This window comes from Hypoxylon fragiforme (assembly GCF_022984875.1).
Source record: "Hypoxylon fragiforme strain CBS 206.31 chromosome Unknown GGS25scaffold_4, whole genome shotgun sequence".
Taxonomy (NCBI): Eukaryota; Fungi; Ascomycota; class Sordariomycetes; order Xylariales; family Hypoxylaceae; genus Hypoxylon; species Hypoxylon fragiforme.
Genome location: NW_026054759.1, coordinates 2,374,119 through 2,401,813, shown reverse-complemented (window position 1 = coordinate 2,401,813; position 27,695 = coordinate 2,374,119). Strand labels below are relative to the sequence as shown.

At 51.4% G+C, this 27,695-nt stretch overlaps 6 protein-coding genes across 6 annotated transcripts; 2 read left to right on the top strand and 4 right to left on the bottom strand.

The window, feature by feature from the left end:
- Nucleotides 1-2,979: 2,979 nt before the first annotated feature.
- Nucleotides 2,980-4,271, top strand: GGS25DRAFT_520775 (carbohydrate esterase family 16 protein; the record flags this gene model as incomplete). The annotated part of the gene is made up of 4 exons (XM_049263937.1): nt 2,980-3,134; nt 3,196-3,218; nt 3,300-4,014; nt 4,118-4,271. 4 exons carry the CDS (start codon nt 2,980-2,982, stop codon nt 4,269-4,271), a joined length of 1,047 nt encoding a protein of 348 aa, XP_049117946.1.
- A 42-nt stretch (nt 4,272-4,313) lies between these two features.
- Nucleotides 4,314-5,884, bottom strand: GGS25DRAFT_487001 (ankyrin repeat-containing domain protein). Its single transcript, XM_049260672.1, has one exon. It carries the CDS (start codon nt 5,673-5,675, stop codon nt 4,620-4,622), a length of 1,056 nt encoding a protein of 351 aa, XP_049117945.1. The 5' UTR covers nt 5,676-5,884; the 3' UTR covers nt 4,314-4,619.
- Nucleotides 5,885-6,013: 129 nt separating this feature from the next.
- Nucleotides 6,014-7,998, bottom strand: GGS25DRAFT_241539 (uncharacterized protein). Its single transcript, XM_049257115.1, has 2 exons — nt 7,570-7,998; nt 6,014-7,510 (listed from the first exon to the last, which is right to left on the bottom strand). Exons 1-2 carry the CDS (start codon nt 7,696-7,698, stop codon nt 6,143-6,145), a joined length of 1,497 nt encoding a protein of 498 aa, XP_049117944.1. The 5' UTR covers nt 7,699-7,998; the 3' UTR covers nt 6,014-6,142.
- A 734-nt stretch (nt 7,999-8,732) lies between these two features.
- GGS25DRAFT_486998 (transferase family-domain-containing protein) lies at nt 8,733-10,229 on the bottom strand. Its single transcript, XM_049260671.1, has one exon. It carries the CDS (start codon nt 10,039-10,041, stop codon nt 9,064-9,066), a length of 978 nt encoding a protein of 325 aa, XP_049117943.1. The 5' UTR covers nt 10,042-10,229; the 3' UTR covers nt 8,733-9,063.
- Nucleotides 10,230-11,365: 1,136 nt separating this feature from the next.
- On the bottom strand, nt 11,366-24,017 carry GGS25DRAFT_241486 (polyketide synthetase). The gene is made up of 8 exons (XM_049257114.1): nt 23,008-24,017; nt 22,492-22,917; nt 21,585-22,427; nt 17,122-21,513; nt 16,971-17,059; nt 14,903-16,907; nt 14,501-14,847; nt 11,366-14,442 (listed from the first exon to the last, which is right to left on the bottom strand). Exons 1-8 carry the CDS (start codon nt 23,856-23,858, stop codon nt 11,456-11,458), a joined length of 11,940 nt encoding a protein of 3,979 aa, XP_049117942.1. The 5' UTR covers nt 23,859-24,017; the 3' UTR covers nt 11,366-11,455.
- Nucleotides 24,018-24,811: 794 nt separating this feature from the next.
- Nucleotides 24,812-26,975, top strand: GGS25DRAFT_486990 (uncharacterized protein). The gene is made up of 5 exons (XM_049260670.1): nt 24,812-25,562; nt 25,628-25,695; nt 25,755-26,134; nt 26,203-26,255; nt 26,338-26,975. Exons 1-5 carry the CDS (start codon nt 25,361-25,363, stop codon nt 26,721-26,723), a joined length of 1,089 nt encoding a protein of 362 aa, XP_049117941.1. The 5' UTR covers nt 24,812-25,360; the 3' UTR covers nt 26,724-26,975.
- The last annotated feature ends 720 nt before the right edge of the window (nt 26,976-27,695 follow it).

Genomic DNA, 27,695 nt, shown 5'->3' with positions numbered 1-27,695 from the left:
GCCTCCTAGACAGGGCCGTCTTCCTTAACCGGCAGTTGAAAGATGTCATGGTGGCATGAGCTTGATAACGTCGGGGAGATCAGCGAATGCTAGGATGTAAAATCTCGCCATCAAGCTTGTGTAACAGTCGTCCGTGTTGCATAGAACTTTGGGTACTAGCCAAGTATGTACACTGAATCGTCGATATTGATAGTAGTGACATCTGAAACTCGATTTTGTGCATATTACCTGCTGTAGTTACTGATTCTGGGATAACTCGGGTATCTCGATCGTTTTTTGTAGTAGATAAGTGCAAGAGAGTACTATTATCATCAGCTCGAGCAGGGCGAGTTTTCGGGTCCGGGAGTCGGCCGTTGTCAACGTGCCTCTTCCCGGTCCCCGTTTCCGACGTAGGTGGTCCTACCATGTTATCCTCCAGTAACGTAGATCCTACCTAGTCACTGCGTCTCCGAAGCCCTCTTCCATGTGTCACGAGAAATGCATATCCCGTGCTATTCCGGCAGTCTGGGGTAGTCACTTGTGTTAACTTTCTTGCTCTCGACTGCAAAAGCCGCGTCCCACAGCATAAAAAAAATCAAGCTTTGTCGGATTATCTGTGTCAGTGTAGTACAACTAACTTCAAAGCTTACCATCTAAGTATCTTGAGCAATTATGAAGTCTTACTTCAAGAATGTCGCTGTCGAGTGCTATCCTAAGACCTTGTATGAAAGGATATACGAAGAAAGGAGAACTGGCGACTTTCACGACCAGGAGGTTAATCCAAGACAGGCATGCCGACAGACGACAGTTATTCTTCGCAATATTCGTTGCTGCCACTTATGATGCCGGCCATATAGGGAGGGGACACTCAGAGTATCCTGCGTTATCATATGCCTCGGCCGGGCAGAATGCCATCGCACTGTGCTCTGCAATGACACGTCCATAATCGCCCGCAGATATGATACCTCTGCGAGTGGGTGTGTAAATTTTGCGATCGCGGACAGTTTATTTCCTCGTGCATGGATTATTAGGCTGTGCTATATGCCCAAATACTCCAATAGCCACAAAGACTAATGCAGTCCTAATATCTATTTCCCGAGTGAATCGGGGTGGCAATGTAGTAATTATTCTAGAATATGTAAGCCATGAAGTAGAGGAGGCTATCAATGGGGTCACGTACAGCTAGGCAGTGAAGCGTAGGTGTGTTGCCTGCCGTTATCGTGGGTGGAGAAGTCTATAATCGATCAGAAGGGGTAAGCATTGCATCTTAGAGAGTACCCCAGAATATTCAGCCAGAAGCCTAAGGTATTGGATTCATATCCAGATGAATCAACGCAAAGCTGATTGGTACTTGGGAATGGTGCAAAATGTCGTTAGGTGTGACGACTTGAGAGTTATGCATGGCACCCTCTAATCCAAGTTGCATCTTGCCTAATCAACAAAGGTTGGTTAGCGGTCTTTATATCGAGATATCATATCATCGTCATCAAAGTGAACATACCTGATACTCCAACCAAAGACGAATGAAGTGGCGGGCTGCGACACGATAGATGGGCACCTACAATTATATCTGGTCATGCTTATTGTCAGAACAAGGTCATGTGATTTATGGTTGACCATGTGGAAATCTGGTCCACGTGATACCCCAACGGGTAGTGCGTTTGCATTTACATGCATTTGTCGAATTCTTCTGTTTGTTCATAGCATTCTCCTTTCTTGATCAATGCAATTTTTACCTCAACTATCGTGTTGTCTCATATTTATCCCTTCAAGGTTACACAGACAAGGGCATAGAGTCTCGATCTTTGTTGCCCAGGTGTGCATCACTCCAACCTCCCACCGCGATCAAGCTTACTATAGGCAGGTCGGGGATTGGATGAAGGACCAAACGAGCTGTATGTGCCTACAAGAGCACTAGTGGATATCTGAAGGGGAAGGGGAAGAGGAGTAAACTGTTCATAGTTGAGGATGGGAAGGCGGGGGAACGGGCATTGACGGTCTAAAATTCAACCCCTTTTATGGGCGACGAATAGAAAAATCTACCAATGACTGAAACTTACGAGAGATCACTTGGATTTATATCAGAAACAATGAAACTTGGGGTCAATTATTTATTCAGGGATACCTACCAGCTAACGAGCTAGGTATATACATACTAGGTAGACAGGTAGACGACTTCTGAGCGACCCGTTGATTTCATTTCGAGTCAGCTTTTAATCTACTCGAGACGTACAAGAGTTAAAACATTGCGTTTTTGCTAGGCGAGCTGAGCTCGGATAAAGTTTGTAGCCGGTGTTGCGGCTTAACTTGAATGTGCCTCCATGTAGGTGTAAGTCTCCATCCCAACCTGGCTCGGAAGTTCTGCCTCCGCCTAGCCCTAACCGACGACTCTGAATGGCAACCCCTCGACCTCCAATTGGTTTTGAGGGTGGAGCTGGACCTCAAAGACATACACCACCTGATTGGAAAGAACGGCGCTTGATGCCCCGGGTTGTCCAATATCTTCTCACGTCTAGGTTTGGGGGGTTTGGGGGTTATGGGCTGGCCGTTGAGATGGTCTGCTAGGGATTACGAAATGAAAGCATGACGCGGTAGCATAATAGTGCCGTTCTGGGTGGTAAATCTCAATGAAGAGGACGTGGCTATGAACAATAACTACCTACCTAACCACGAGAAACCAATTGATGGACGGATTGGTCAACACCGCCATATGGAGGGAATATGTGCCTGTGCCTGGTGGATGTGGACCCCAATTGGGGGCATGACTCCCAATACAGACATATCTTACCTGAATCCTAAAATAGCACTCGAGGTCCCCGGATGTTACTATAGGTAGCTATGTATATAATGGCTCGATGGTCGGACGTTCGTTTCCTCTTAAAACTCAATACCTATTCCCTTTAACTCTCATTTGGGCCTGTTCGCCTGCTCCAAGTCCGTGACGAGCGCACGGTCGAAAGTCTGCTCTCCTCGTGGCCAAGAGTGCTAGTTTAGTTGAATATGGCATGCCCAGCCATCGTAGCATTGGCATGCCTCGCCGCTGGAACACTCGCTACACCTACGGCAGGAAAAGAAACATGCGCGGCGAAAAGAGTAGCATGCACAGCAACGGAACAATGGACGGGATGGGATAATATCAAACACGCCTTCATTTTGTTAGTGCTCCCGCACGCCTTCTACATGGCGCATGCATACTAACAATTCACTACTACCTAGCGGCGACAGCTATACACAGACAGGTACCTATTGTCTCGGGCGACGAACGAAGTCCAAACCGAGGCGAAAAGTGCACTCAACCTAACAAATGATTCTCTCTCTAGGTTTCAACTACACGCTCACGCCGCCCTCGGCAGATAACCCCTTCGGCAACCCGGCGTATCCGGGGTACACGTCGTCGAACGGGCCGAACTGGGTCGGGTACCTGACGGTCAAGTACAACGCCTCGCAGCTGCAGACGTACAACTTCGCGTACGGCGGCGCGACCGTCGACTCCGCGCTCGTGAAGCCGTACCAGCCGACCGTGCTGTCCGTCAAGCAGCAGGTGGAGGACGAGTTCCTGCCGGGGTACACCGGCGACGCGCCGACCGCGCAGTCGCCGCCGCCCTGGACGGGCGCCGACTCCGTCTTCGCCCTCTGGATCGGCATCAACGACGTCGGGAACTCGTACAGCGCCGGCGCCAACTCGTCTGGCCCGCTGTACACGCAGGTCTTCGACGTGTACTCCGGGCTAGTGGATCAGCTGTACGGCAGCGGGGCGAGGAATTTCGTGTTTGTGAATGTGCCGCCGGTGGACAGGAGTCCGTTGACGGTGGGCCAGGGCGAGGAGGCGGTGGCGGTGGAGAAGGCGGCGATTGAGGACTGGAATCAGCGCGTGGTGGACACGGCGGCGGCGCTGAAGAGGAACCATACCGAGGACGCGAATGTCTGGGTCTACGACGCGAATAAGAGTTTTGGAGAGGTGCTGGATGATCCGAGTGTCTACGAGCAGACGGCGGGCCTCAAGAACACGACGACGTTTTGTGCTGCTTATCAGAAGTAAGTCTTTGTTATGTCCATACCTACTATCTGTCTGGGGGTGAACTGCGGCGTTGGAGTAGATGTAGTTATGCATTGACGCGATACTAATATGGCTGCATAGTGGCACACCGACACCGGACACGTTTATACCTAGCTGTGGCATTCCCGCAAACGAATACTTCTGGCTGAACAATCTGCACCCTACGTCGGCAATCAACGATGTGGTGGCCAAGCAGATCGTGGACGCATTGGTGGCTGGGCCAGGGGTGTGCTGAGGCGTAAAATAGGTTAGGGGCCTAACCAGTCAGCAGGTTGATCCAAGACCAAATACCTAGGTAGGTGGTACAAGAAAATACGAAGAAGTTTGGAGGAGGCGTTGTTGGTCACATGCCATCTTACGATCGACGATATTACTCTTTCTCTGGCGCAGATTTATCACGCGAATTACTATGTGAAAAGGAATTGGATTTAGCTGGGTAGCAATGAGGCGAAGTCTGGCAGTAAAAGTACTCGACATGGGCTCGGATGTGGCTAGGTATATAGTAAGGGTATTTCGAATGTTGTGATATGGCATAAGAATATGGCATAAGAGACAAAAGTACAGTTCTTTGGGATCTATTTAGTCAGGATTCGACTTCCTCTGCATCTTCGCTGACGCCAAGCTCAATAAGTCGTTGTTTAAACTTTTGCCTCAAGCCCTCCCACTCCGTCCAATCCACTGGCTCGGGCTCTGTTCCTAAAGAATTGAACGTAAAACCAGCTACCGTTAAAGGGGATATGTCATGGCGAAGACAGATGTGAGGATTCGCGCCCTTGTCTAACAGGAACAGAGCCGCTCGGAAGTTCCCTGTAAGGCAAGCAAAGCCCAAGGCGGTTTTGCCATAACCCCGTTTGCACCTGAGCTCCAGATTGGCCCCTAACTCTACCAATCTCTCAAGCGCAGTGATATTATGATAGTTTAGAACAGATAGGTGCAACGGCGTCAAGCCCAGAAAATCTTGGTGGTCAATGCTGACCAGTTTTTGAGTCACCAAGAAGTCTATCATGGGAATAATGTTCCGATAAGCAGCTGTATGGAGGGCGGATTGCGCTCTGTGAGGTGGGTTGGCAATGTGGAGAGGATCTGCGCCCCGGGAGATGAGCAACTTGGCAATGGGAACATTGTTGTTGCAAATGGCGAGGTGAAGCGGCGTCCATGCCACTGAGCGCCGAGAGCGGTGTCCCGCGAAATACCGGTCGGGAGAAGCTTGACACGAACAGAAATTCATAGCTGGACGATCGATTTTGGCGTTGTGATCAATCAGCCATTTCACGACTTCCTCTTGCCCATACTTGGCGGCAAGAGCTAGGGGTGCAAGGTCTAGCAGGTCTATCAAGCATTGAGGAAGGTCGTCGTCGCACCCCCAAAGCGTACTGCTGGCGCCGCAGCGGTTGGTGCAGATGTCATCGACGTAGCCCCCGTACTCGACTAGCCGTTTCAGCGTGCCGAGACGCCCAGTCATGCACGCCCACAACATCGCGATGTCAACCTCGTCGGAGCGTCTGAGATCGTATAAAATCGGGTTGGCGATAGCATGGTGTTCTTTATCTACTGCGGCGAGGGCAGCTATCTCGGGAGTGTCGCAGAATGATACGATCAAAGCGACAAGCTCCGTCGGAAGCTGGGTGAAGGGAGCCATTCGTATGATTTCATACTGAATGGAGCTTCTGATTTGATCAAAATCAAAATTTGACTAAAGGGGCATTGTGATTCTGGGGTAATTTTTGTATTTTTTTTTTGTAGGTGAAGTCTACTAATAAGAGAATGGATGTTTGACAGCACTGCAGCACTGGAGACATCAAATGCACATACACGAAGTACATTGTGCTATGTACCTTTGGAATAGGGGTAAAGGAGGTTGGGGGTGCATGCTGTTCAATGCATTTGCCGGAATATAGCCGTGCATGCCCCTGTATTGTACCAAATTTAGGTACCTAGAAGTCAAATCTTAAGGTTCAAATGTCCCTCTTCGGCGGCGCTCTCCCTCCCACTAACTAGTTAGTAGTAGCTATACGATAACCTTAGGTACTAACTAGGTACTAGTACTTCAACTCTCCATCTTCAATGTTTATCTTCATAGGGCTACCAGAGACATCTCCATCTCCATTACATCATGGTCTCAAGCTCAACTATCCTCTCCTTTAAAGGCGCCTCTAGTGTTTCGAACCCCCTAGCGTACGCATTCCACCGCGCACTTACACACGTCGCTTTTAACTTGCCAACGCAACTAGCAAGCCTATGAATCTTCCCTACCAGCAACGTCGAAATGAGTCGCAACGGATCTTCGTACTCGACCACGTGGTCGCCAATCGTCAACGTATACCTACTACTACTCGGTATCGATACTATTTCCTCATCTCGGCTCGGAGCATGATGCAAGAGTAGAAGCTTTACGCGGCTGGTAAGCCGCTGTGCGAGCATAAGCAATATCATGGCGAATGATGATTTACATAGACATGACTGGCAGCTCGACACGGTCGAGAATACTGTCATGTGCCGAGAAAAATTACTGAGGAATTGTGCACTAGATGTTACAAATCCTGAGGTCTCGATCGTATCGATACACGAATGCGCTGGCGGTTCCTCGTTGGCGTCAAAGTGAGAGTCTGCTGTTTCTAGTGGCATGTCGCTATTGTCCCCTGGAAATGCGGATGACTCACTGGCTGGGTTGGGAAGCTTTTCAAGAAGTTGTAGTGCATGTTCGATACATTGGCACGTGGAAACGTTGGAGTCGCTATCGTTATCGTAACTGAACGGGGCCTCAGCTGACGCGCGCTTTCGCATCAGCATGCTTTGGTCGTGTTCCTGGAAGCGATCTATTACCGAGTTCGATAACGATGGACTAGAGACTGACGAGCTAGTTTGGCATAATAGAGGGCTATCTGGATTCTGGTATGAACTGTCGGTGGACTTCGGTGCATCATTAACCAGTACGCCATTATTCAACCTCGCGTCCAACGGAGTGGTTATGGTGTCCAGAAATATCGAAGAGGGCAAGGAGCCCGTGTGAAGGTTGTTCGAGCCAGAATATTTGTGAAGCTGAGCGGGATCAAGGGCGAAACCTGGCTCCGGGGGGTTCATTTCGAATTGCTCAGAGACAAGGCCTAAATTGTCAGTGAAAGATCCTTTTGGTGAGATAGGCTCTGTCATGCTTTCGCTGTCCATCATGGAAAAATCGTCATCGAAGCTGCTGATGAGAGAATAATCGACGAAAGAGGGGAAAGTGAACCCCATGTTAAGGCTATCATCATTCGCTTTATCGAGGTCTACATTGGCCTGTGTGCCAGGACTCTCACATTCCGGCCCTTCCTTAAGAGTTATGGGTTTCGCGGATATCGAAGACTTCCGTGATCCGATAGAACCTTGTGTGCTCCGTCGGCTTCTGTTACCTCGCTTATCGACGGTGGGCGAAGGGTATTGACAGCATAGATTGGTAGAGCTGCATCGCCTGCAACCGGTCGGCTCGCCCGTACACTTCAGCTGCAACGAGTGTAAGAATAATGATTCTCTTCTATTACGAGCTCAGGACCTGCCTTTTTATCTCTGCAATTCTTGCAGGCAACATGGGGACTTCCTAACATTCCCCGATTTGGCCTGTTGTCTTCTATGAAGACCATACTGCCAGATTTATTCCTCTTGCCTACTTTGAGGGTCCCGAACATATTTGCTGTCGACGCAACCTAACGTCCAACGATCGTATAAATATATCACTGGAAAAGTATGATATGCGGGCAAGTACAGTGACTTACGGGTAATATCACAGTCTCTCCCTCGCAACCTGGTACTCTCGAGTACTTCAACTAGGCTTTAGATCTTCTATCTTCACCTGATATGAAAAGGACAGCGATACCGACGTGTGTCCTGAGGTTGATGTATCATGACATAGGTACTGTATGTCAGATTCGCGTTTCCCTTCCCGGCGGATCCTTGTGCATGATGGTAAGCGTGTACACCCACCGGATCAGTTTATCTTGGAATCAGCTTCAGGCTGACCCCTGATATAATCTCTATTGAACAGACTTCTGCTCCCTGGGATATCGATGCATATATGCCATACCTACCTACACAATCCTACATGCCTACTCACCAAGGGTTTTCATCATTATGTACATGCCATCTAATGACATCTGTAGGTTTTGGTGCCGTGTAGTATTTAACCAGTTATATAACCATGGTGACATCTGCATATACCTAGTGGATGGTTAACGCGGGAATCGAAAGCCATCCTTGGAATGCTACTTCTGTTTTAGAGGGACGATTAGTATGGTAGAGAACGTATGCTATAGGTGCCTAGGTAGGTATCTGGAGCTCAGCAGAAGGACGTGGAAAATCATGACTAGGTATCTAGGGCAACAAGTACACGATACCGAAATTGAAATGTCCTCAACTTCATTTTTATTATTATTCCCGCAAGACACCTCGCTGGCAGCGTAAGCAACGTGCAGATATTTGAAGCCTCGACCTGCAGGTCTTAAACACCCATTGTCAGACATGTTCTCCCTGACTTCCTGCAATGAATTGCGCTGGCCGTGCTATTTAAATACTAATATGGCTTAAAACCGCTATACTGATATTCACAAAGGCTAGAATATTTCGTCCAGTACGAGGGAATTAAGCAGGTGAGTTTAGATGTTTGTCATACAATACACAAATATATTGCCTATCACCAGTATATCTAATGTCCTTCCTTTTATAGCGCCACCGAACAGAAAAATGTCGTCACATGCTAATGAGGCGTACATTATGCTAGCTGAAATGAGTCTCTATGATAGCCAGATCTTTCCGTTAACAAGAACGTGACCGACGAACATGTTCTCAGCTATTCTCTAGCAATTAACCGACACTTTACTGATTCTTTCGGGTTAGTGGGAGAGAACATGCAGAAACATGTAGAAAGAACCCTTGATTCAGCTTTATGGCGCGCGGGCGTGACCCCTCCCCTGATTTTATGACGCTGACCGCTCACGGTTCGTGCAACCAAGTAAACCCAGACCAGTAATTCGCTAAGCAATACTGAGTAATGATAATCAAAAGCCATAAGCTTTCAACATAGGATCTTGGGCAAAGCGTTGCAGTGTTTCCTTTTCTAAGCATACGCTGATGTCAAAGGCCCCAGTGTCTGCGATATCTATAACTTGAACTAGCCCATCTAATCGCGGCATCACGCCCTGCATGTAGCGAGCCTGTTGCTGGGTCGCGCAGAAGTCAACCTCGTAAGCACGTGCTCGAACCCATGAAGTAACAATCGTGTGCCTGGAGCCAAGGAAGGCTTGCCATAGTCGCTGTGGGCAGACCTCATGTGCCACCTCGTGGAGATAATCAGACACCGCATCAGGGGTAAACTGAGACATCACTTGTCTTATCGAGCCAGCTATCGAGCCAATCGTCGCCGTGCTGACTTCGTAGCCTGTCTTCTCAACGTAGGCCAACAGGATAGGAGACCCGACATAGCTATCTGGCAGCGGGGGCTCGACCCGATTTCGGAGCCCGAGTGTGTTGTTTAAGTATACTATATCTTGCGTGTTCTCGTGTTGTCGTGCACGATTCATTAGGATCCATACGTGTGCCAGAACAGAGTCTAGTCTGGACACCTGTTGGCCACTCAAAGACTCCGGAAGACTGTCTTCAGCGGCCTTCTTCATCTTCGCAATTGCCTCGGCTCCAAACCGAATCTGCAAATGCTCTACCGGCAAGCTCAAATCCCACGTCGGCCACGGTGGCCGAGTCGACGGGCTCAACTCTAAGTGTCCTAGCTCCTCTGCCGGCGGCTTCGTGCACGCTACCGAGGGTGCGATCCAGCTCGGGTACCCGGGCGCGTCGCTGTCCCACCGATCAAACCGATGTATCGGCAACGCCCTCGCCCTCCCAACCTTCTCGGGATCTGGGCTGCTAGCTACCGCGGCGTGTTGATCCAGCTGCGTGGGATCAAACAGCGGCGTACAGTGGGGGGGGTTCGCCCCGAAGAACGAGCGTGCGTGCGCGGCCCAGGCGTGTGCGAATTGCATGAGGCACAGCGCGTCGGACAAGCAGTGCGCGAGCTTGACGCTGACCGCATACCCCCCGCACGCAAACGCCGTCAACTGGACCGCCGCTCCCGGAAGCGCGCCCGCAGACTCAGGAGCGAGCTGCGTTTGCGCGATGAAGTCGTGCTGTGGGAACGCCGTAGCGTTCCACACCTGCGTCGTCGTCGCGCGCGACGAGCGGCTCGGAACCAGGCTTCCGAGCGTGCGGCTGTCCGACGCTACGACTAGCTCCACCCCGGGGTCCTGAGTAGAGCCGTACGTGACGACGGGGCGCCCGATGTACCGCGGGTTGGCGTCCCCTGACACCACCAGCTCCGGGGAAGCCCACGCCAGCTGCCCGGCGTAGTGCGGGTACGCGTCCAAGGTGAGCCGGAGCGCCGATTCCAAACGGGAAAATACGGTCGGGTCGTGCGAGTCCACCGCTTCGGTCCGTTCGTAGAGCCAGATGGCGCTGCATGGTGCGAAAACGGCGACGGTGGCGTCGGCGATGGATAGTTTGGTGACGGTGGGGGTTTGAGGGGCGTGGGCTGGGAAGACCCGTGTGGTGCGTAGGATACGAGGTGAGTTGTCCATGGTGGTCCGTTTCGTTGTCGTGAGTAGGTACCTAGGTAGGTATCTTTTGTTCAATATCTTAGTTGATCTTTCAGTGATGACAATTCCTCCCTTTCTTCCTATTGTCCTTTGTTCCGTGTCTTTGTATCCCCACAGAGAGTATAGTGTATGATGAAGCCTTCTAACACCTATAAAGCTATCAATCAAAGCTCACGATACCTAGGAATTTGCGACAAAACTTGGATGCCTGGCATAGTTCACTCTATTTATATGCCCTCTACCTAGGTAGGTAGGACACTAAAGAATCGAATATGGATGCCTGCTTGAAGGAGGCACTACACTGCACTACCCACTATAGGCTTCGACCAACCAGTTTAGAATCAGTGGGCACAATACTACCTATTTGCCAAGATACATAAGTAAGGGGTCACGTACCGGGTAGATGATTTCATTGTGAGTAAAACGGCAGGATTCATGATGTGGACTTATAAAGACTTGGGATGAGTAATTCGGCGGCCCGGTTTACTACGGTTTACCTATTCCGACTGCATTGAACAGAACTGCAATGGAACCCTAATATACAACGCCAAATACGAATCTACGAAGTCCGCTGCAGGTAGGTAACGAAGCTTTAGCATGCATATCTACATTTCCAGGAAATGGATAACTGTAAAAATGTATTCGGCCCTGTTGTTAGGAGAACCCCAATACGGCATATCAATACACAGGCACCCATCTATATACCTAGGTTAGGTATTTAGTTATAGATAATCAATAATCAATCAAAGTTCATTACATACATACTACAATACAATGATATCTCGTTAAGGAATCGATCTATCCGTTATTCACCACCACCGTGCAAAAGCTCCGGAAAATACTGCACGCGCTGCTCCTCAACACCCTCCATCCACTCCACCACTCCCTCCGGCATCCCAAGCTCCATTGCTCTCCTCGTCCACTCCTTCGCCTCCAACTCCACAATCTCCCCCAGCGCCTCTCTCTCCTCATCCCCAAGCCCAAAAATCGCCGCCATCGGACTATCCAGCCGAATCTTCTCCTCCCCAAAGTAATGTCTATACCTCACTCCCGTCTCACCCGTATCCAGCCCACGCAACAAATCCCCCACAATCCCCTCCACCACCTCCCCGATCCCAACCGTATTCAAGTACCCAACCAACCTCGTAACCCTCGGCACAGCCCGCATCCTCACCGCGTAGCGCCGCACATTATGCGCCAAGTCCAGCGCCGGGCTCTCCAGCGGCCGTAGCACCAGCGACGGCCGATGCACGAACACCGGCCACCCCCCGGGGCTCTCCGCGTGCAGCCGCTCGAGCACCCGCTCGCTCGCCCACTTGCTCGCCGCGTACCCCTCCGACCCGTCGCGCGGCGGCGGGTGCGCCGCCACCGACACCTCCGGCAGCGCGAGGACGCGCGCGTTCTCGGCGAAGTACACGCCGACCTGCGCCGTCGAGACGAAGTGCACCGGCACGCGGCGCCCCGCCTCCAGGGCCACCGTGCGGACCAGCTCGAGCGTGGAGGCGGTGTTCGGCAGGCGCAGCGAGTGGTACGACTGCATGTGCGAGACCTCGGCGCCGTTGTGGACTACCGCGTCGGCGGCGCGGAAGACTTCGCGGGAGGCGGCGGCGCTGAGCCCGAGGCGGGGCAGCTTGAGGTCGCCTTCCCAGAGGGAGACTTTGGGGAGGGAGGAGAGGGTGGGGCGGTGCGAGGCGTTGCGGATCCCGATGCAGTGGATGTGCTTTATCTGTGGCGAGGCGACGAGGGAGGTGAGGAGGGCGGTGCCGAGGTAGCCGGTTGCGCCGGTGAGGACGATGGTGATGGGCTCGGAGGTGGGTGTAGGTGGGAGTGTGGGCGCGTGAGATTGCTGGATAAGGGTGAGTATGTCGCGCGGCAACGCCGTCTCCTGGTCCCAGTCCACCATTGCCTTCCGCGGCGCCGGGTGGCTGTCCGAGAGCAAGCTCGCCATGCCGCCGAGGGTGCTGAACTCCATCATCCGCGTCACGGGCGGCTTGACGCCAAACTCGGCCTTCATCTGCGCCTGCAGCTCGAGCAGGAGGAGGGATGTGCCGCCCGCGTTGAAGAAGTCGGTCGAGGTGGTGATTTCCTCGTCCGGCCGCACTTGCTGCTGGATTACTTGTATCCAGAGCTCGCGTAGCTTTTTCTCTACGGGGGATAACTCGCCTTGTTGTGGTGGTGATTGTTTGGTGTCTTTCGCCATTTTTGGGATGGGTAGGGAGCTGATTGCCCGCCGATCGAGCTTGCCGGAGCTGGTCATCGGCATCTGTTGGAGAGGGATAATAGCTGCGGGATGCATGTATCTTGGTAATTGTATCGAGGAGGAAAGAGTATGTAGAAGGTCTTCACGTCTGCTTTCTGGGCTTGTGGGGTGGAATACGACGTGTGCGATGAGAAACTCAGGGGCCGAAGACGAGGTCTGACGAACTGACACGATGACCTCGGACAGGAAGCCATCAGCCGCCTCGAGTATGGCGGTTTCAATTTCTTGCAGGTCGATCCGGAAGCCTCGAAGTTTTATATGGGTATCCCCCGAGACACGGCCCTCAATAACGAGGGCGCCGTCTTCTCTCCAACGGCCCAGGTCGCCCACTCGGTGCATTCTGGTCCACCCCCTTTCTCTGAACTCGCTCGATGCGAAGACATTGGGGACAAACTTTTCATCCGTCAGGCTGGCATTATTCACGTATCCCACGGCAACACATGCTCCGCCCAGGTATATCTCTCCCTGCACCCCCGGCGGTACCAAGTTCAGTTGTTCGTCAACCACATACACGGCGCAGTTGGGCAGTGTAAAGCCACCTGCGACTTTGCCGCGATTCTGTTGAGCGTTTTCGGGGTCTTGGTACGCTACCTCCATGGCAGTAGCCACTCCGAGTTCTGTTGGCCCGTATGCGTTGAAGAAATGGAGCTCGCTCTTCTGTAAGTTCCGCAACTGTGTGAGCAAAGCCTCGGACACAGCCTCCCCGGCACAGACAGCCGTCCGCCACGAAGACGCACTGATGCTGTCGGTTTGGCCGTATCGGAGCCAGCTCGAGCACTCTGTCGGCGTCGCCAGGGTGTAAGTGATTCCTTCGCTGGCTATAATGTCCGTGATGGCGGAAGCATCGGCGCGCAGCTCTCTCGGGAGCAGGTAAAGACTACCCCCGAAACAGAGCGCGGTGAAGATTTGTAGGTACGAGAGGTCGAAACTAGAGGCGCTTTGCTGCAAGACGACTTCTGCGTCTATTCTGTATATTTCCTGCGTTGGCTCGATTTGGTTTAGGATGCCGTCGTGTTTCAGCATGATGCCTTTAGGTACACCGGTGGAGCCGCTGGTGTATAGAAGTACGGCTTGCCCTTCTGCCGTGGCGCTTATTGGGGGTGTCTGTGTTTCATCGTTTATCAATGATATGTTGATGGCTAGTAAATCCGGTTGTTCAAGTTTGCTAATATGATGCTCGCTTTCTGTGTCCACTAGGACAAGGTGCGGCTGGCAATCTTTAAAGATCGTGGCTAACCGGGAAAAGGGGGTAGAGAGGTCTAGTGGCAGATATACACCACCGATCCGCAAGATAGCGAGGATCGATGCTATCCACCTGGGCGACGGTTCCTGCAGAAGAGCGATCCGAGAACCAAGTTTGGCTCCAGATAAAGTTAGGGTGTTCGCAATAGACCCAGATAGGCGAAGCAGTTCCGAGTAAGTAAGGCTTCCTGCTGCCCTGCTCTTAACGGCAACCTGGTCAGGGTTAATCTTCGCGATATCGTCGAATCTGTGAATTACGGTGGCTGGCCACATGGACGTACGAGGCGGGCCTAATGAGAGCGTTAATTATATGCCTTAAGTAAAAACAAGAGGTAATACAGGGCTTACTTTGACTGAATCTCAACGCCGCTTGAACGTCGCCATGATCATACATAACCGGCTTGGCAAGTGGTGCGGCAGGCTCTTCCACAAAGGCCTTGATAAGCTTCTTATAGCTCTTGACGAGAGTATCAGCCTCAGCCCTCTGGTAAAGGCCATCGCGCGCAAACAGTGTGACTCGGCAGTCTTGGGGGTCGTCGAGGATGTCCAGGTTCAGATCGTAGCCCGTCCTGGATGGCTCGATGGACAATAATTCAACTCCGCATTCGTCTGAGATTTGCGTGTTCATCACCTGTCTGTAGTTGATGAAGCTTTGGAAGATGGGCGTAAATGTAGATGATCGTGGTGGGTCCAGTCTGAAAGAGTGTGTTAGCTGACTTGATCTGAAAAGGGGGTGCGATTATGCCATACTCATTTAGGACCGCCTGGTACGGCACATTTGAATTCCTCAGCGCATTCAACATGTTAGCCTTGGTATCCTGAATAACCTCGTTGAACTTGCTTGCGAGACTTGTGCGGAAGCGGACGGGCAACACGTTGACGAAGACGCCTATGCAGTCCTCTGTTCCTTCGTTATTCCGATGCGCATCGCTGACACCGATTGTCACATCTTCGGTGTCCGAGTATCTCGCAAGGAGTACCCGGAAGCAGGAGAGGAAGAATTGGAATGGTGTGATTCTGTGCTCGCGGCATATGTTTTGAATGGCCGACCTCGTCTTTCGTTCGATCTTTACATCCACCTTGATATGGTTGAATGCTGTCAAGCTAGGCCGAGAAGTGGCAGAAGAGACCCGGAGAATTGGGAGTATAGGGGGAAAGTCGGGGTACTGTTCTTTCCAGAAGCGCAATTCCTTATTGAAACTTCCGGATGCAAGCGCTTGAGTCTCCATTTGCACGTAGTCTTTATACTGCAAGGCCATCTTTACCTCTGGCTGATGGCTGTAGTGTCGGAACAAATCGCGTAGAAATACCTGGATAGAGAATCCATCGAAGCAAAGGTGCGTTGTGCCGACAACCAAGAAATGGGTATCGGGCGCGAGAGATAAGAGAATGACACGGCAGGTCTTGCCGTTAGTCAAGTCGTAAACATGACTCTCTACCTCTCGCCGATATATCTCTACCTCCCCTTCAGAGTCGATTTCGCGATACTCGAGATCGAGATGGCTACTCTCCATGATGTATTGCATAACCTTCCCGTCGGACACAAAGAAGCAAGTTCTGAACGATTCATGCTTCTGCCCGAGGGCTCGTACCGCATCTCTGAAATCAGATATCCGTAACTGTCCCGAGATTCTCGCGACACCGCTGACGTTCAGACTTGACTTGTTGTCGAATAATGTCGAAGCGATCCAGAACATCCCTTGAGTCAATGATAAGTCGACAGTTGGGAGCGCCAGACGATCTCGATCTATCGTCGTGTCGCCCTCGGAGCCGTCTTTGAGAGATAACTCGGATACAGTTGAGAGGGTTTGGTCCAATACGCTATCGTCGTCACTAGACGGTCTTGACTCTGGCGTAGTCGCGCTTGTCGACGTGGTATTGTCAGATCGTATGAACTGCGCATTAGGAATCTTAGACGGATCAATGGCGTCCACAACCCCTATTACCAGTTCCTTGACGGACAAGCCACTTAGTATTTTTAGGACCGGGACGTTAACTTCCAAGCTCTTCATCAGCCAAGACCGGATTTCAGTCGCCATTAGCGAGTCAACGCCAAGTTCGTCCAGACCAGCGATATCGAAGTTAGTGTTGTCGGAAAGAGACTCCATACTCAGATGCAGCAGACTACCAAGCTTCTCAATGAGAGCTTGCTTGACGACATTATCAACCTCGTCTCTACTTCGAGCAGCGTGCAACTTCACCTTCAGCGAAGCCTTGGACTTCGTGACCGCTACATTATCGACCGCCTTCCCATTCAAGACCCAGTGGCTCATGATCGGGTTAGCCGCCCATCTCGGCTGCGCTTCCTCGTCCCACTGCACCGGCACAATACCCGTCGTGATGTCAACCGAGAGATTGGACCGCGAATTGCCCGCCAGCACGGCTTCGGCGAACAGCTGGTGGAAGTCTGACTCCGAGATCGGCTTAACGCCCAGCAACCGCATCACCGAAACGTCGATGCGGTTCTGCGCGACGTAGCCGACGCCGTACACGGGACCAATGTGGATGACGGAGGCGGCGAGCCCGCGCTGCCGCCGCTGCTCAGCGAGACTGACCATGAATTGGTTGGCGGCCGAGTACGCGGACTGGCCCGGGGTGCCGACGATGGAGGAGGTGGAGGAGAAGAAGACGAAGAAATCTAGGGCGGTGTCTTGGAGGAGGGCATCGAGGTTGATGCTTCCCTCCACCTTGGGCCGTGTGACTTTCTGTAGGATGTCGAAGCTGGTGTTGCTGAAGCGGATATCGTCGAGGACCACTGTTGTACGTATTAGCTAGAAGTGGAAGAAGATGGAAAATGGAGGCAATTGTTGGTCCTTACTGGCACCTTGCGCCACCCCGGCAATAGGGGGCATTGTGGAACATATTTCGGCGTACGTCGTTTTTAGTTCGGAAAGTCTTGTTACATCGCTGTATTTTTCATTTCTCATCGTCAGTAGCTGTGCCTTTAAAAATGACGATGGGAAACGTACCATGAAGATATCTTAACCTTACCCCCTATGGCAGCCATCTCCTCTACCCACCGTTCATCGATATTAGGGGTCCGGCTCGAAACGACTATATACCGCGCGCCGTGGCGGATCATCCATTCGCTTAGCGAGAGGCCCAGAGTCCCGGTTAGACCAACAAGCCAGTACGTCTTCGTGGCCGAGAATAACGGTCCAGCATCAACGGGCTGGATTTGCGTAGGAACTTCGCTTCCTATCGTCCAATCGACGATGTATCGATGTGCGAGTTCATTGGGTACACCGGGTACTTCTGCGAGGCCAATGTCGTTGTTCCCTATACTCGTTTCTGTAAAAGCTGCTAGCTGACTATTCGCTTTTGCGATAACCTCCTGGAGGCGCATTCTAATTTGACCCACTCGCGCGGCGGACGGTACTTTAGCCAGGCCTCTGTAGACTGTTTGCACAGTCTCGCATCTGCAGAAAACAGGGAGACATGCTTGGATTTCCTTGGCTACACGCTTTCCCGCGTCCGTGGCCGCGAAGTTCAGAAACACAGCTATACCCAAAGGTTCGAGAGCCTCTAAGCTACGTTGTGTGGCATTAGGATGGATCTTCACACAGTCGTGGGGCATGTCATCGCGCGTCGTGGTGAATATGACATTAATACCACTTCTTTTTGCCTCTGCTTCTACGATGTCGATGTATTCACTTTCAGGCTCGTGGAACCAGACTCGGTCTCCTTCGTCGAGATCCTCGAAGACTGAGGAAACGAGATGATATATGATGACCAACCGAAGGAAGGGCACTGCGAATGAGAGTGGGCTGTCGGTGGATAGCGGAATATAGATAGCTGGGCGCACTACTGATGCATTGGATGTCGACAGTGCAAGCACGGGGGTCAGGGTGTTTTCGTCTTGTCCAATGGAGAAAAATAAGGAATCACGCCTGGTGACTCGGACTGGCGCAAGAAGGGAACAGGAGACCCGGACACTTGATACTGTTTTCTCCGCATCGGCTGCAAATAGATCGAGTGGGATTTGACGGAGTGAGTAGCCAGAACCTGAGTCCACGATGCTCACGGTGTTGTTTCGGTTGTCAAATGTGCTCTGAATAGATATTTCCCTCCTCGAAGAATTATAGCGATCGTTCATGGTCTTATTCATCACCAAGCGAGGCACGACTTCATTGCCATCTTTATCTATGACCAGTTCTGGCTCGATGATCAGGTTGGTAAATCTACTGTGATCCTCTCGCTTCCACAGACATGCCGCCTTAAAGCACAGCAGGGCTTTACTGATCGACTCTGCGCTTGGCCTTCCCTCATCCTCAATGTCTAGGAATTGGAAGTCCAAACCAGGGAATTCGTCAATGGCCGAGCGTAATAATCCAATCGTCATGTTGGAATGCGGGTTCCGCGCCCGCCGCCCCTGAGTAACCCAAAGAACACAGCCAACATCCTGTAGCATGAGCTTGAGAGAATCCCAGGTTGCTTCTGTGAGATTCCGAAAGACGGGCTCTTCAAGGTCGGCTAGACATAGCACAGTTGCGTTTGAGCCGACTCTGAGAGATTCGAAATCTTGTAAAGAGCTGATACAGTGTACTTGTTCGTAGAATGCTTCCAGTAACGCCCCCGCTTCTGCCGCGAGTGTAGAGCTGTCTCCGCCGACCACGACTAAATCTGACATCAGCTTCGCCGGACTTGGGATGGTAGGAAGGGCGAGTGGATCGCGAAGGAAAGCTATCTCTTCATCCAGTGCCTGCGACACGAAAATGGTGAAGGGTTGGACGAGCGGATCTAGATCTGGAGTCGTTGTGTCGCAGCCGGAAAACCCGGTCTCGCGAAGGAGCTCGTTCCATTGTGGGAGGTGGACACACGGTGAGAGTGTTCGCCCGTCTTCAGCGCCTAGCCACCATCCAGGGAAAGCACCGAATATTGTTCCCATACGGGCCGGTAAATCGGCATTGACTTCTAATACCACGAGATAGCCACCGGGCCTGAGGAGACGACGAACGTTCTTGAGCGTCTGGGTTAGCGAAGGGGTCGCGTGTATCACCATGGAGGCAACTATCAAGTCGTACGAGTGTTCTGCAAACCCTTGGCTAATAGGGTCTTTACTTATGTCCAGGGCTTTGAAAATCATGCGATCGGCATCACTCCCAAGGCCAGCCCGTGCAGCGTCAAAGAAGCCGGATGAAACATCAGTAAACGTGTACGAGGAGAACGACATGTCTGTCTCGTGCTGGATTGCCTTGGTGGCAGCCCCCGTCCCGGCACCAATTTCGAGGCATTGGATTCGGGGCGATCGATGCAAGATCTGACGGATAGTCCGCGCTAGGTACGATAGATACTCAGGCATCCCGAGGCCCTTCTGGTAGAATTGCGATAGGAGATCGTCTTGCATGCCAATCTCAATCGCTGACGTGCGGTTCATGACGATGTCCGTGAGTCTCGGTCCTATGGCCCGCAGGAGGTTGACATCGGGGACCCCTGAGTGGGCAAGACTTAATGCTGTTATCGTCTCCCTAGTATCATCGTCCCACTCCGACCTCCAAAAGGACCATGCCCCTTTCTTGGCAAGACCCGAAATGTGCGACGCATATCCAAACAGCAAGCGATACGGTCCTTCAGACCTGCTGGGGTGATCAGAAGGGACCTCTTGATCTAGCTTGCGGAGATAAAAACACGCCATTCGCTCGAGCGAATATGCTAGGTCATAGTGCTTTGGTGTTACGACGCCGTCGGAAACGACTTTCGACGCATCCGGAGACGAAGGACCCCATACTGTGGAAGAGAACATGGCCTTGTCATCTTCGGCATTGGCGGGCGAAAATGGAACGCACTTTAGCCCTTCTACTTGTATCATGGCATAGCTAGAGTCGGCAGGAACAATGTTCACATCCCCCTTAATGTCTCCCTTACGCGATAATAAGTTGCTAGGCTGCGAAGCTTCCACCGTTAACTGTCGTCCGGACTCGCGCAGGGCTGTGCATAGCGCAGGGTTGACTCTGATTCGTTTGATCTTATTCGGAATATGCATCGACCAAAGCCTCCCATCGCCAGGGCTACTCGCCGCCAGAATGATAGCCTGGAAAGCTGAGTCGAGCAACGCAGGGTGTACCAATAACTGAGATTCCTCAACGTCCGAAACGGACCCTGTCACCGCTCCAAGCTTTCGTCTGAGGTTCGATAACGCTACAAACGGACCAGAGTATTCATACCCTATGCTGGTTAAGGAATCATAAAAGTCGTCGGTTGTAACCGCGATCATGTTCGTGGGACGCAGACTATTGCTCGGTAGGACATTGGGCGAGGGCTCGCCGAGGAAAATGTGCATGCTGCCGTGCGCCAGCGAATCCAACATTCCCTCGCCTTTGCCGGTAGCGGCGCTGTAGTAGAACTCAGCCGTGACATGAAACTTATCGTGTCTTTGAAGGTTGGCCAACGAGAAGACGACCTCCACGCCGGAGTCTTCGTCGTCAAATGTGAGGGCTTGGGTGATTTCAACGTCAGACAACTCTATAAACGTGATACCATCTCCGCGTGATACGGCTAAACAAGCTTCCAGAGCCGTCGCGACGAACGCGGCGGCTGGGAACACGATCTGGCCCTGGAGCTGGTGGCCCTTGAGCCACGGGACTTCCTTGGGCCGAAGCAGATGTCGCCATCGCATGTTTTCGCTGGAACAATCAGGAGCCAGGTGGCCGAGGAGCTCGTGCACCGCATTGGGCCGCTGGCTAATGGCTTTGGCGTACCGCGATTCGTGCCAGTAGTCGCCCTCGTGGTTCCAGGCATATGATGGCAGCCCCTGCACAGGCGCGTACTTGGAGCTTCCAGATAGGAAGGTCTCAAATGCACAGAAATCGACGCTCCCTTTTCCGAGGTGCAGCGATATATATGCGAGCCCTTCAGCAAGCGCCTTGATGTCGTTGGACCCTCGCTGGAGTAAGCTGGTATACGGGACTGTTTGGTCGGCTATGTCCTGGAATGTCTGCAGCACTGGCCCTTTGAGGGTCGAGTGAGGACCGATCTCAACAACGACGTCGAACGGGCCTTTGTCCGCCCAAGCTGTTTCCACGCCTTGGCTGAATAAAACTGGGTTGAGTAAGTTGTTGTTCCAATATTGGCCCTTGAGCTCAGTGGTGAGGCGAGCGTTATCATCGTCATATACAGTCGAGATCCAAGTGCATTGAGACGGAGGGTTTACTTGGATGTCCAGTTTCTCCTGGGAGGCAAGATACGCCTTGGAATAGGGGAGCATGTGGGGCGAATGGTAAGCCTTGTCGACTTTAAGAATTCTGTACGTCTTCTTTTCATCTTTTAACACAGCGCCTAGCTCCTCGATGGCATCCATGTCTCCGGAAACGGTGATACTGGCGGATGAGTTGATGGCTGCGATCCAAGCTCGGCCTTCGAACCTGTATCCAAGAAACATTAGTGTCAACGCTTTTTAAAGTGAGTTAGTCGTTTGAGGGGTCGAGATACGTACTCAGGTTCCTGCAGAAGCTCCTCCATGTCTTCTTGAGAAGTCCTTACTGCCATCATCGCTCCGGCCTTTGGCTGTGCCTGTTCCAACGTCATACTCAAACCACGATAATATGCAACGCGGATTGCAGCGTTAGCCGACAAGCGTCCTGCCGCATAGGAAGCTGCAATTTCCCCTGAAGAATGTCCCACGACAGCTGTGAACTCAACCCCAGCTGATTTGAGTATATCTACCAACATTATCTGCACTGCGGTACAGATAGGCTGTGAGAAGACCGCATCACCAATCCGAGAAGAGCCCTCTTCTTTTTGTAGCTCCTCTGCGATCGTCCACAACGGACGATCTTCTAATGGAAGACTAGCCAGCGCTGCGTCCAGCCCGTCGATGATCTGTCGCGCCGCGGCTGAACTTGTGATCAGCTCGAACCCCATTCGGGCCCATTGAGCCCCCTGTCCCGTAAATATTCCTAAAACGCGAGGCGTTGAACCGCCTGGGTTCTGTCGTGCTCGAGTTCCCAAGGGTTCTGTGGGATCAGACGTGGAAGACATGATCCTCGTATCAATCTTTGAAGCGAGTTCATCTACCGTCGAAGCAGAAAATGCAATGGCCTGAGCAAATCGCGTCCGCCGGGAATGTAATGTGAATGCTAAGTCTCTTAAACCCAAGCTCTGGCCATCGTTCACGAGAAAATCGCGGAATTTTGCCAGAGACTCTGATAGGGAGATCTCGGACGCCGCTGAAAAGATGAAAGGAGAAAATACAGGCGTTTCAGGGGTGGGATATTGGGTTGGCCTTTGAGGGTGACTTTCTAGAATCGCGTGAGCGTTTGCACCACCGAAGCCGAAGCTGCAGGTACCCGTTGTTAGCACATTCATGAATCATGACCACCACCATAAAGGGGCGTACGAACCTGTTCACACTCGCTCGTCTCGGGGTGCCAGCTGGGACAGCCGGCCACGGAATTGTGGAAGTAGGGATATTCAGGCCCGTGTAAAAGGGCTGTATGCGAGGGTTGAGGCGATTAAATAACAGATTTGATGGGATGGCTGAATTCTGAATAGCCAACGCGGCTTTGATAAGGCCTGCTAAACCAGCCGTCCCTTCAGTGTGGCCTATAATAGTCTTGATGCTGCCGACATAAAGGGGGTCCGGGCTCGGGGTGCAGCTTTTACTTAAGAATGCAGAGCTGATCGCCTCAGCTTCTATGGGATCACCAGCCTGCGTGCCGGTGCCGTGGGCTTCGAAGAATTGAGGTCTATCGGATGGATTGTTGATGTTTAAAGCAGCACGAGCATAACACTCCCGTATCATGGCTGCCTGTGCCTTTGAGCTTGGACTAATGGATCTGGTATTAGTGACATATTCTCACAGATGGTATCCTCTAACATCTACTTTTACTTGGAGTAGTTCAATAGGCGATACTCACACTGTAATGCCCTTTGTCCTCCCGTCCTGGTTCACAGCGGTCTCGCGTATAACGCAGTAAATATGGTCACCATCCGCTTCAGCTGCGCTTAGGGTCTTCAGGACAACCGCCGCAACTCCCTCTCCCCGCGCATAGCCATCCGCGCTCGCATCCCACATGCGTGATCTGCCACTTGGGCTCAGCATCTGCATTTTGCTTTCCGTGACATATCCGTACGGATCAAGCAGCAGATTGCAGCCCGTCGCAATAGCCACCCGCGACCCTCCCGAACGCAACTGCTGGACAGCGTGGTGCACCGCGTAGAGACTCGAGCTGCACGCCGTGTCGATGGTCATCGACGGCCCATGCCAGTCGAAGAAGTACGATATGCGGTTTGAGATGAGCGCACGCGCGGTGCCGGTGACGTGGTAGATGCCCATGGCATTCTCGTCGCGGTTCATGATGTGCTCGTAGTCGTACACCATCACGCCGGAGTACACGGCGGTGCTGGACCCTTGGAGACCGTCGATCGTGCTGCCGGAGTCCTCCAGGGCTTCATAGACGGTCTCGAGCAGCAGACGGACCTGGGGATCCATGACACGCGCTTCGGCGGGGCTGATGCCGAAGAACTGCGCATCAAAACGCCGGTGCGGCTTGTCGCCGCCCAGGAAGTAGGACTGCTGGACATTGGTGTGGCCATGGTACTGGCTGTTGCTGTGGTAGAAGCCGCGAGCGCTGAATCTGTCTTCTGGTATAGGGGTGAGGAGGTCTCGAGGGTTAGTAAGTAAGTCCCACAGCGCTGATGGCGTGTTCACGTCGCCCGGGAACCGACATCCAACGCCGACCAGAGCTATGGGTTCTCGACCAGACATATTTGGTAATTATGAAGAAAATGTATTGGCATAGATGAGCTCATTGCATATTTGGATTTGGTCCGGTCTGGTATTGTGTGATTCTGCTTTGCTCAACCCCTCGCACTTGAACTACAGATTATACACGGAAACTTCAGTCTAATATGAGGTTACGTTACGGTGTTATAAGAGGTTGATAGTCCTAGGCATCTGATTAGCCACAACACTTGAAGTCCTAAATGGCAGTGAGAAACAAAACATGTTCCGAGGTTTCACAGCCTCTGTTCATCATTGTTTCTACCCAAGACATACACGCCGGCTCAGTGCCTATAATAAGCTAGACACATATATGGGGCCAAAAAACACCAACAGGTATATAGGGCGGGTATTTTCTGACTATAGATCTCGGCAGTTATGCAGGTGCATGCATAGCCGAGTATCTTTAGGTTTAGGCATGGGTGAGTTTCTTACATGATATGGGAAACAAGGGAATATAGACCAAGCCACGCCCCTCTGACCGGACTACGTATCCCGAGAAGGATGGGATATTCAGTGTTGTTTCGTTGAGCTTGGTCCACAGTAAGCAACCCGGAACAAGAGAGGTGTTGGTTATTGCCGGAAGGAATATGTATCTAGGAATGTCTTGGAATGTCTATAGTTCATATCTGAAGCGAAACACACAAATCTAGCAATTTTGCCCAAAGACCCATGTATATCTACCATGTTTCTCTACCATATGCATCTAGTTCTATATCGTAAGTGGGCGGATGCTTAACCTACATTAGGTATTGCTAGGTACTACCTTAGGTGCAGTTTAAGCATGCGGCGCATGTCTGCTTAACAGAGTGATCTTAATTTAGCAACCTGGTCGATCAAGTTTTTTTATCGTGCTAATTGTGTTAGTTAATACTACGCTCGTACATTAGGTATAGATACGTTCCATTTTGGGGGTTACGGTTCCTTTATTGGAATCGCCTAGCCCACCTAGGCCAGTCAACGAGGCCAACTGAATTCTCCAACGATTTGTCTTAGTTACCCTTCCATCCAAAGGGTAGCATAATGTTTATCTAGAATCCTACAATGCTACATGCAAGTCCACTCCACCACGTGATGATGCAAGATGGTTGGATGATAGAATCCGGAGGGTGAACAAGTACGTCCGTAGGATCTTCGTCTCATACTGCTTACTTCGTTCCCGCTTCCCCTCTAAGCCATATTCTAAAGATGGTGGGAGGTACGAGATTCATCATCGGTACTTACTTTGCCTACCTACCTCTACCCACCTACCTAGGTAGGCAGGCACCCATTATACTATCGCCGTATATGTGCCCCCGTGCCTCTCCTCTGGTCCGCATGCATTCTTCTTCTTATACTATGTACGTGGGATCTCAAGTAAGCCAACCAGTCGCTTTCCAACATCTTTTCTTCCCCAACCCCAGCTTTGAATCTTACCACCAACAAACCACACAAGACCACGTACAAACTCCAACCGGCTTGGAGCCAATAAGAACTTGATACCAAAGATGGCCGGATTTCACGTCTTTGATGACTCCCTACAAGGCTCTTGTATAGTCATCTTTATCATTTTCACACCTCTCTGCATTGTGGCATCTGCGTTGCGCCTGGCCTCATCCCGTATCGCCTTTGGGAAGATAGGCATCGAAGACTATTTGACACTCGGGTCGCTATTCTTCCTCCTCGCCTGGGTGGCGGGTAGTTCTACTGGTATAGAAACCTCCTATTTAATAACTTCAAGGTTTTGGTCAAGACAATCTAACTCGGATGTATAGCAATCGGCTTTCTGAATGGACGTGATGTGATGCAAATGACTCCCGAGGAGATCTCCAATGCTTTTAAAGTCCGTTCTACACAATCGAGTATTGCCAGTCTTTGCTTGTGGCTGACAATATTCTCCAGGTTATTTGGGCCTCGAGTCTCATGTTCGCGCCGAACCAGCTATGTTCCAAGCTGAGCATCTTGTTTCTCTACCGCCGCATCTTCGGCATCAACCGCACTTACACGCGATGGATTAAGGGTCTGGCATTGGTGCAGATTCTTTGGGCCATCGAAACTCCCCTTGTCGAGGCATTCGAGTGCACGCCGGTCAAGAAGTACTGGGATATCACCTACGTGGGCGGAACGTGCATCGACATAGGCGCATATCTAGCGGCAAACGAGACGATCAACTCGCTAATTGATTTGGTCATGGCGGCCCTCGCCGTTGTCATGCTACGCCAGCTTCAGATAAGTTCGCAGACCAAGTGGAAACTAGGAATAGTCTTTGCCATCGGTAGCTTGTAAGTTATAGCTGCCTAGCACCTAACGATGCGCACTTGTGGTGATTGACATGGCTAACATATGACAGTGCTGGAATTATCGGATTCATCAAGATTGGGTTGGCATTCAAAGTTAGCGTCCGTAAGTATTACTTTTCTCTCTTCTGGTACCTATGGATATACTTGGGAGAGCCCCTGACTGACTTGGAATCTCCCACCCGTAGACAACCAAATTCAAATGGGACTGTGGGCTACGTTGCAGATGTCTCTGAGCATCATTTGCTGCTGCGTGATCACATACGGACCGCTCTTCACCAGGGCAGGCCTCACTCGTCGGCTCGCGACCAAAAGCCCAACGTACGGCAGCAAGTCTCATCACAATCTAGCACCCTCACAGTCGGGCCATGGGGTATACTCCGGCAGCTACGTCGAGTTGGGAGGGGCTGGCATCGGGAGGGGCAATGTTCGCACAGAGATCGGCATCGGCAAGCCCCGCGATATTTACAGCAGAGACTCTGGGAGCCGGGACTTTTATGACGAAAGCCATCTTGTCGAGCAGCAGATGAAGAGTGTGCGGATCCACCAGACCGTCGGCCCGTTGGGGTCATAGCTTCGTTTACTACTGATGCGGCATGCCTAATGCCTTGGCGTATACTAGGAGGTACCTAAACTTGGTATCTGGACATGGACTGTATGTATGTATTGGGGCTTCAATGTTGATAAGATCGCGGGCGTTTCTTAGTACTCTAGGTTGAGGGTTATATAATGTCCTTACTGTACATGTATGTATAAATTTACGTGAATATGATGTAGTTATTTCAAATCCTCCATGAGTAAATCCCACGATCGGGAGTTCCACATAGGTTGTCAGCTCACCAGGATGTGATGTTGCCCAGGTTCCTAGTGCCAGATTGTGCCGCTGCGCTAAAAGGTGAACCATTGATCTTTCAATGCCTATTTCTCTTTAGTTCGTGCCAGTGCATCTAACGCCCTCCATTATACTAGCCTGGGCGGTTACCTCGTAGTAGATAAGCTCAATTCTGGAGATGGCATCATCGAACTGATGCCGGGCTTTCCCATTTTTAACGGGAACTTGACTAAATAGAGACTCTAACTAGCGACTCTAGAGTCTAGCCAGGCAGCCCCCAAAAGTACTTTGCCTACTAAGCAAGGTATAGGTAGATCTATATCGAGGAGCCAATGAAATCGTCACGATCTATTGTTGGTAAGCTTAAAGAGGGAGGCGCAGAGCCCAGGTATGTACCTAGTAACTGAAGGGATTCCCGCATGGAACCAGACAATCAATAGTCACGTGGGGCCACGGACTGGAGTAGACCGGATTGCTTTGTTCCCGTTTCTTTCAGTTACAGATTCATCTCTATCTAGTAGGTGTTCACTTAGGAGTGCAGTAAGGAGGTAGTGTAGGTTGACAAACGGCTATCTAAATCGATTGTCAGACGTATGATGACCTTACCCACGATCCTACTGAATACCTCCCTAACCCCTGAGATCCAACTTACACAGCATGTGTAGTATAACCCCACCAATACCTACCTAGTATTCGTGTTAGGGCCCAGGTAGC

Excerpts from the sequence above, each read along its gene's own strand:
- GGS25DRAFT_487001 (XM_049260672.1), bottom strand. The coding sequence starts at position 5,675 with ATGGCTCCCTTCACCCAGCTTCCGACGGAGCTTGTCGCTTTGATCGTA.
- GGS25DRAFT_486998 (XM_049260671.1), bottom strand. The coding sequence starts at position 10,041 with ATGCAATTCGCACACGCCTGGGCCGCGCACGCACGCTCGTTCTTCGGG.
- GGS25DRAFT_241486 (XM_049257114.1), bottom strand. The coding sequence starts at position 23,858 with ATGTCTGGTCGAGAACCCATAGCTCTGGTCGGCGTTGGATGTCGGTTC. Across the intron at positions 22,918-23,007 it reads AGGACAAAGGGCATTACAGT|TCCAAGCTCAAAGGCACAGG; the intron begins GTGAGTATCGCC and ends CAGATCCATTAG. Across the intron at positions 14,443-14,500 it reads GGCGTTGAGATTCAGTCAAA|GCCCGCCTCGTACGTCCATG; the intron begins GTAAGCCCTGTA and ends CGCTCTCATTAG.
- GGS25DRAFT_241539 (XM_049257115.1), bottom strand. The coding sequence starts at position 7,698 with ATGTTCGGGACCCTCAAAGTAGGCAAGAGGAATAAATCTGGCAGTATG. Across the intron at positions 7,511-7,569 it reads AGAATTGCAGAGATAAAAAG|TGTACGGGCGAGCCGACCGG; the intron begins GCAGGTCCTGAG and ends TTGCAGCTGAAG.
- GGS25DRAFT_486990 (XM_049260670.1), top strand. The coding sequence starts at position 25,361 with ATGGCCGGATTTCACGTCTTTGATGACTCCCTACAAGGCTCTTGTATA. Across the intron at positions 25,696-25,754 it reads AGATCTCCAATGCTTTTAAA|GTTATTTGGGCCTCGAGTCT; the intron begins GTCCGTTCTACA and ends AATATTCTCCAG. Across the intron at positions 26,135-26,202 it reads GTCTTTGCCATCGGTAGCTT|TGCTGGAATTATCGGATTCA; the intron begins GTAAGTTATAGC and ends AACATATGACAG.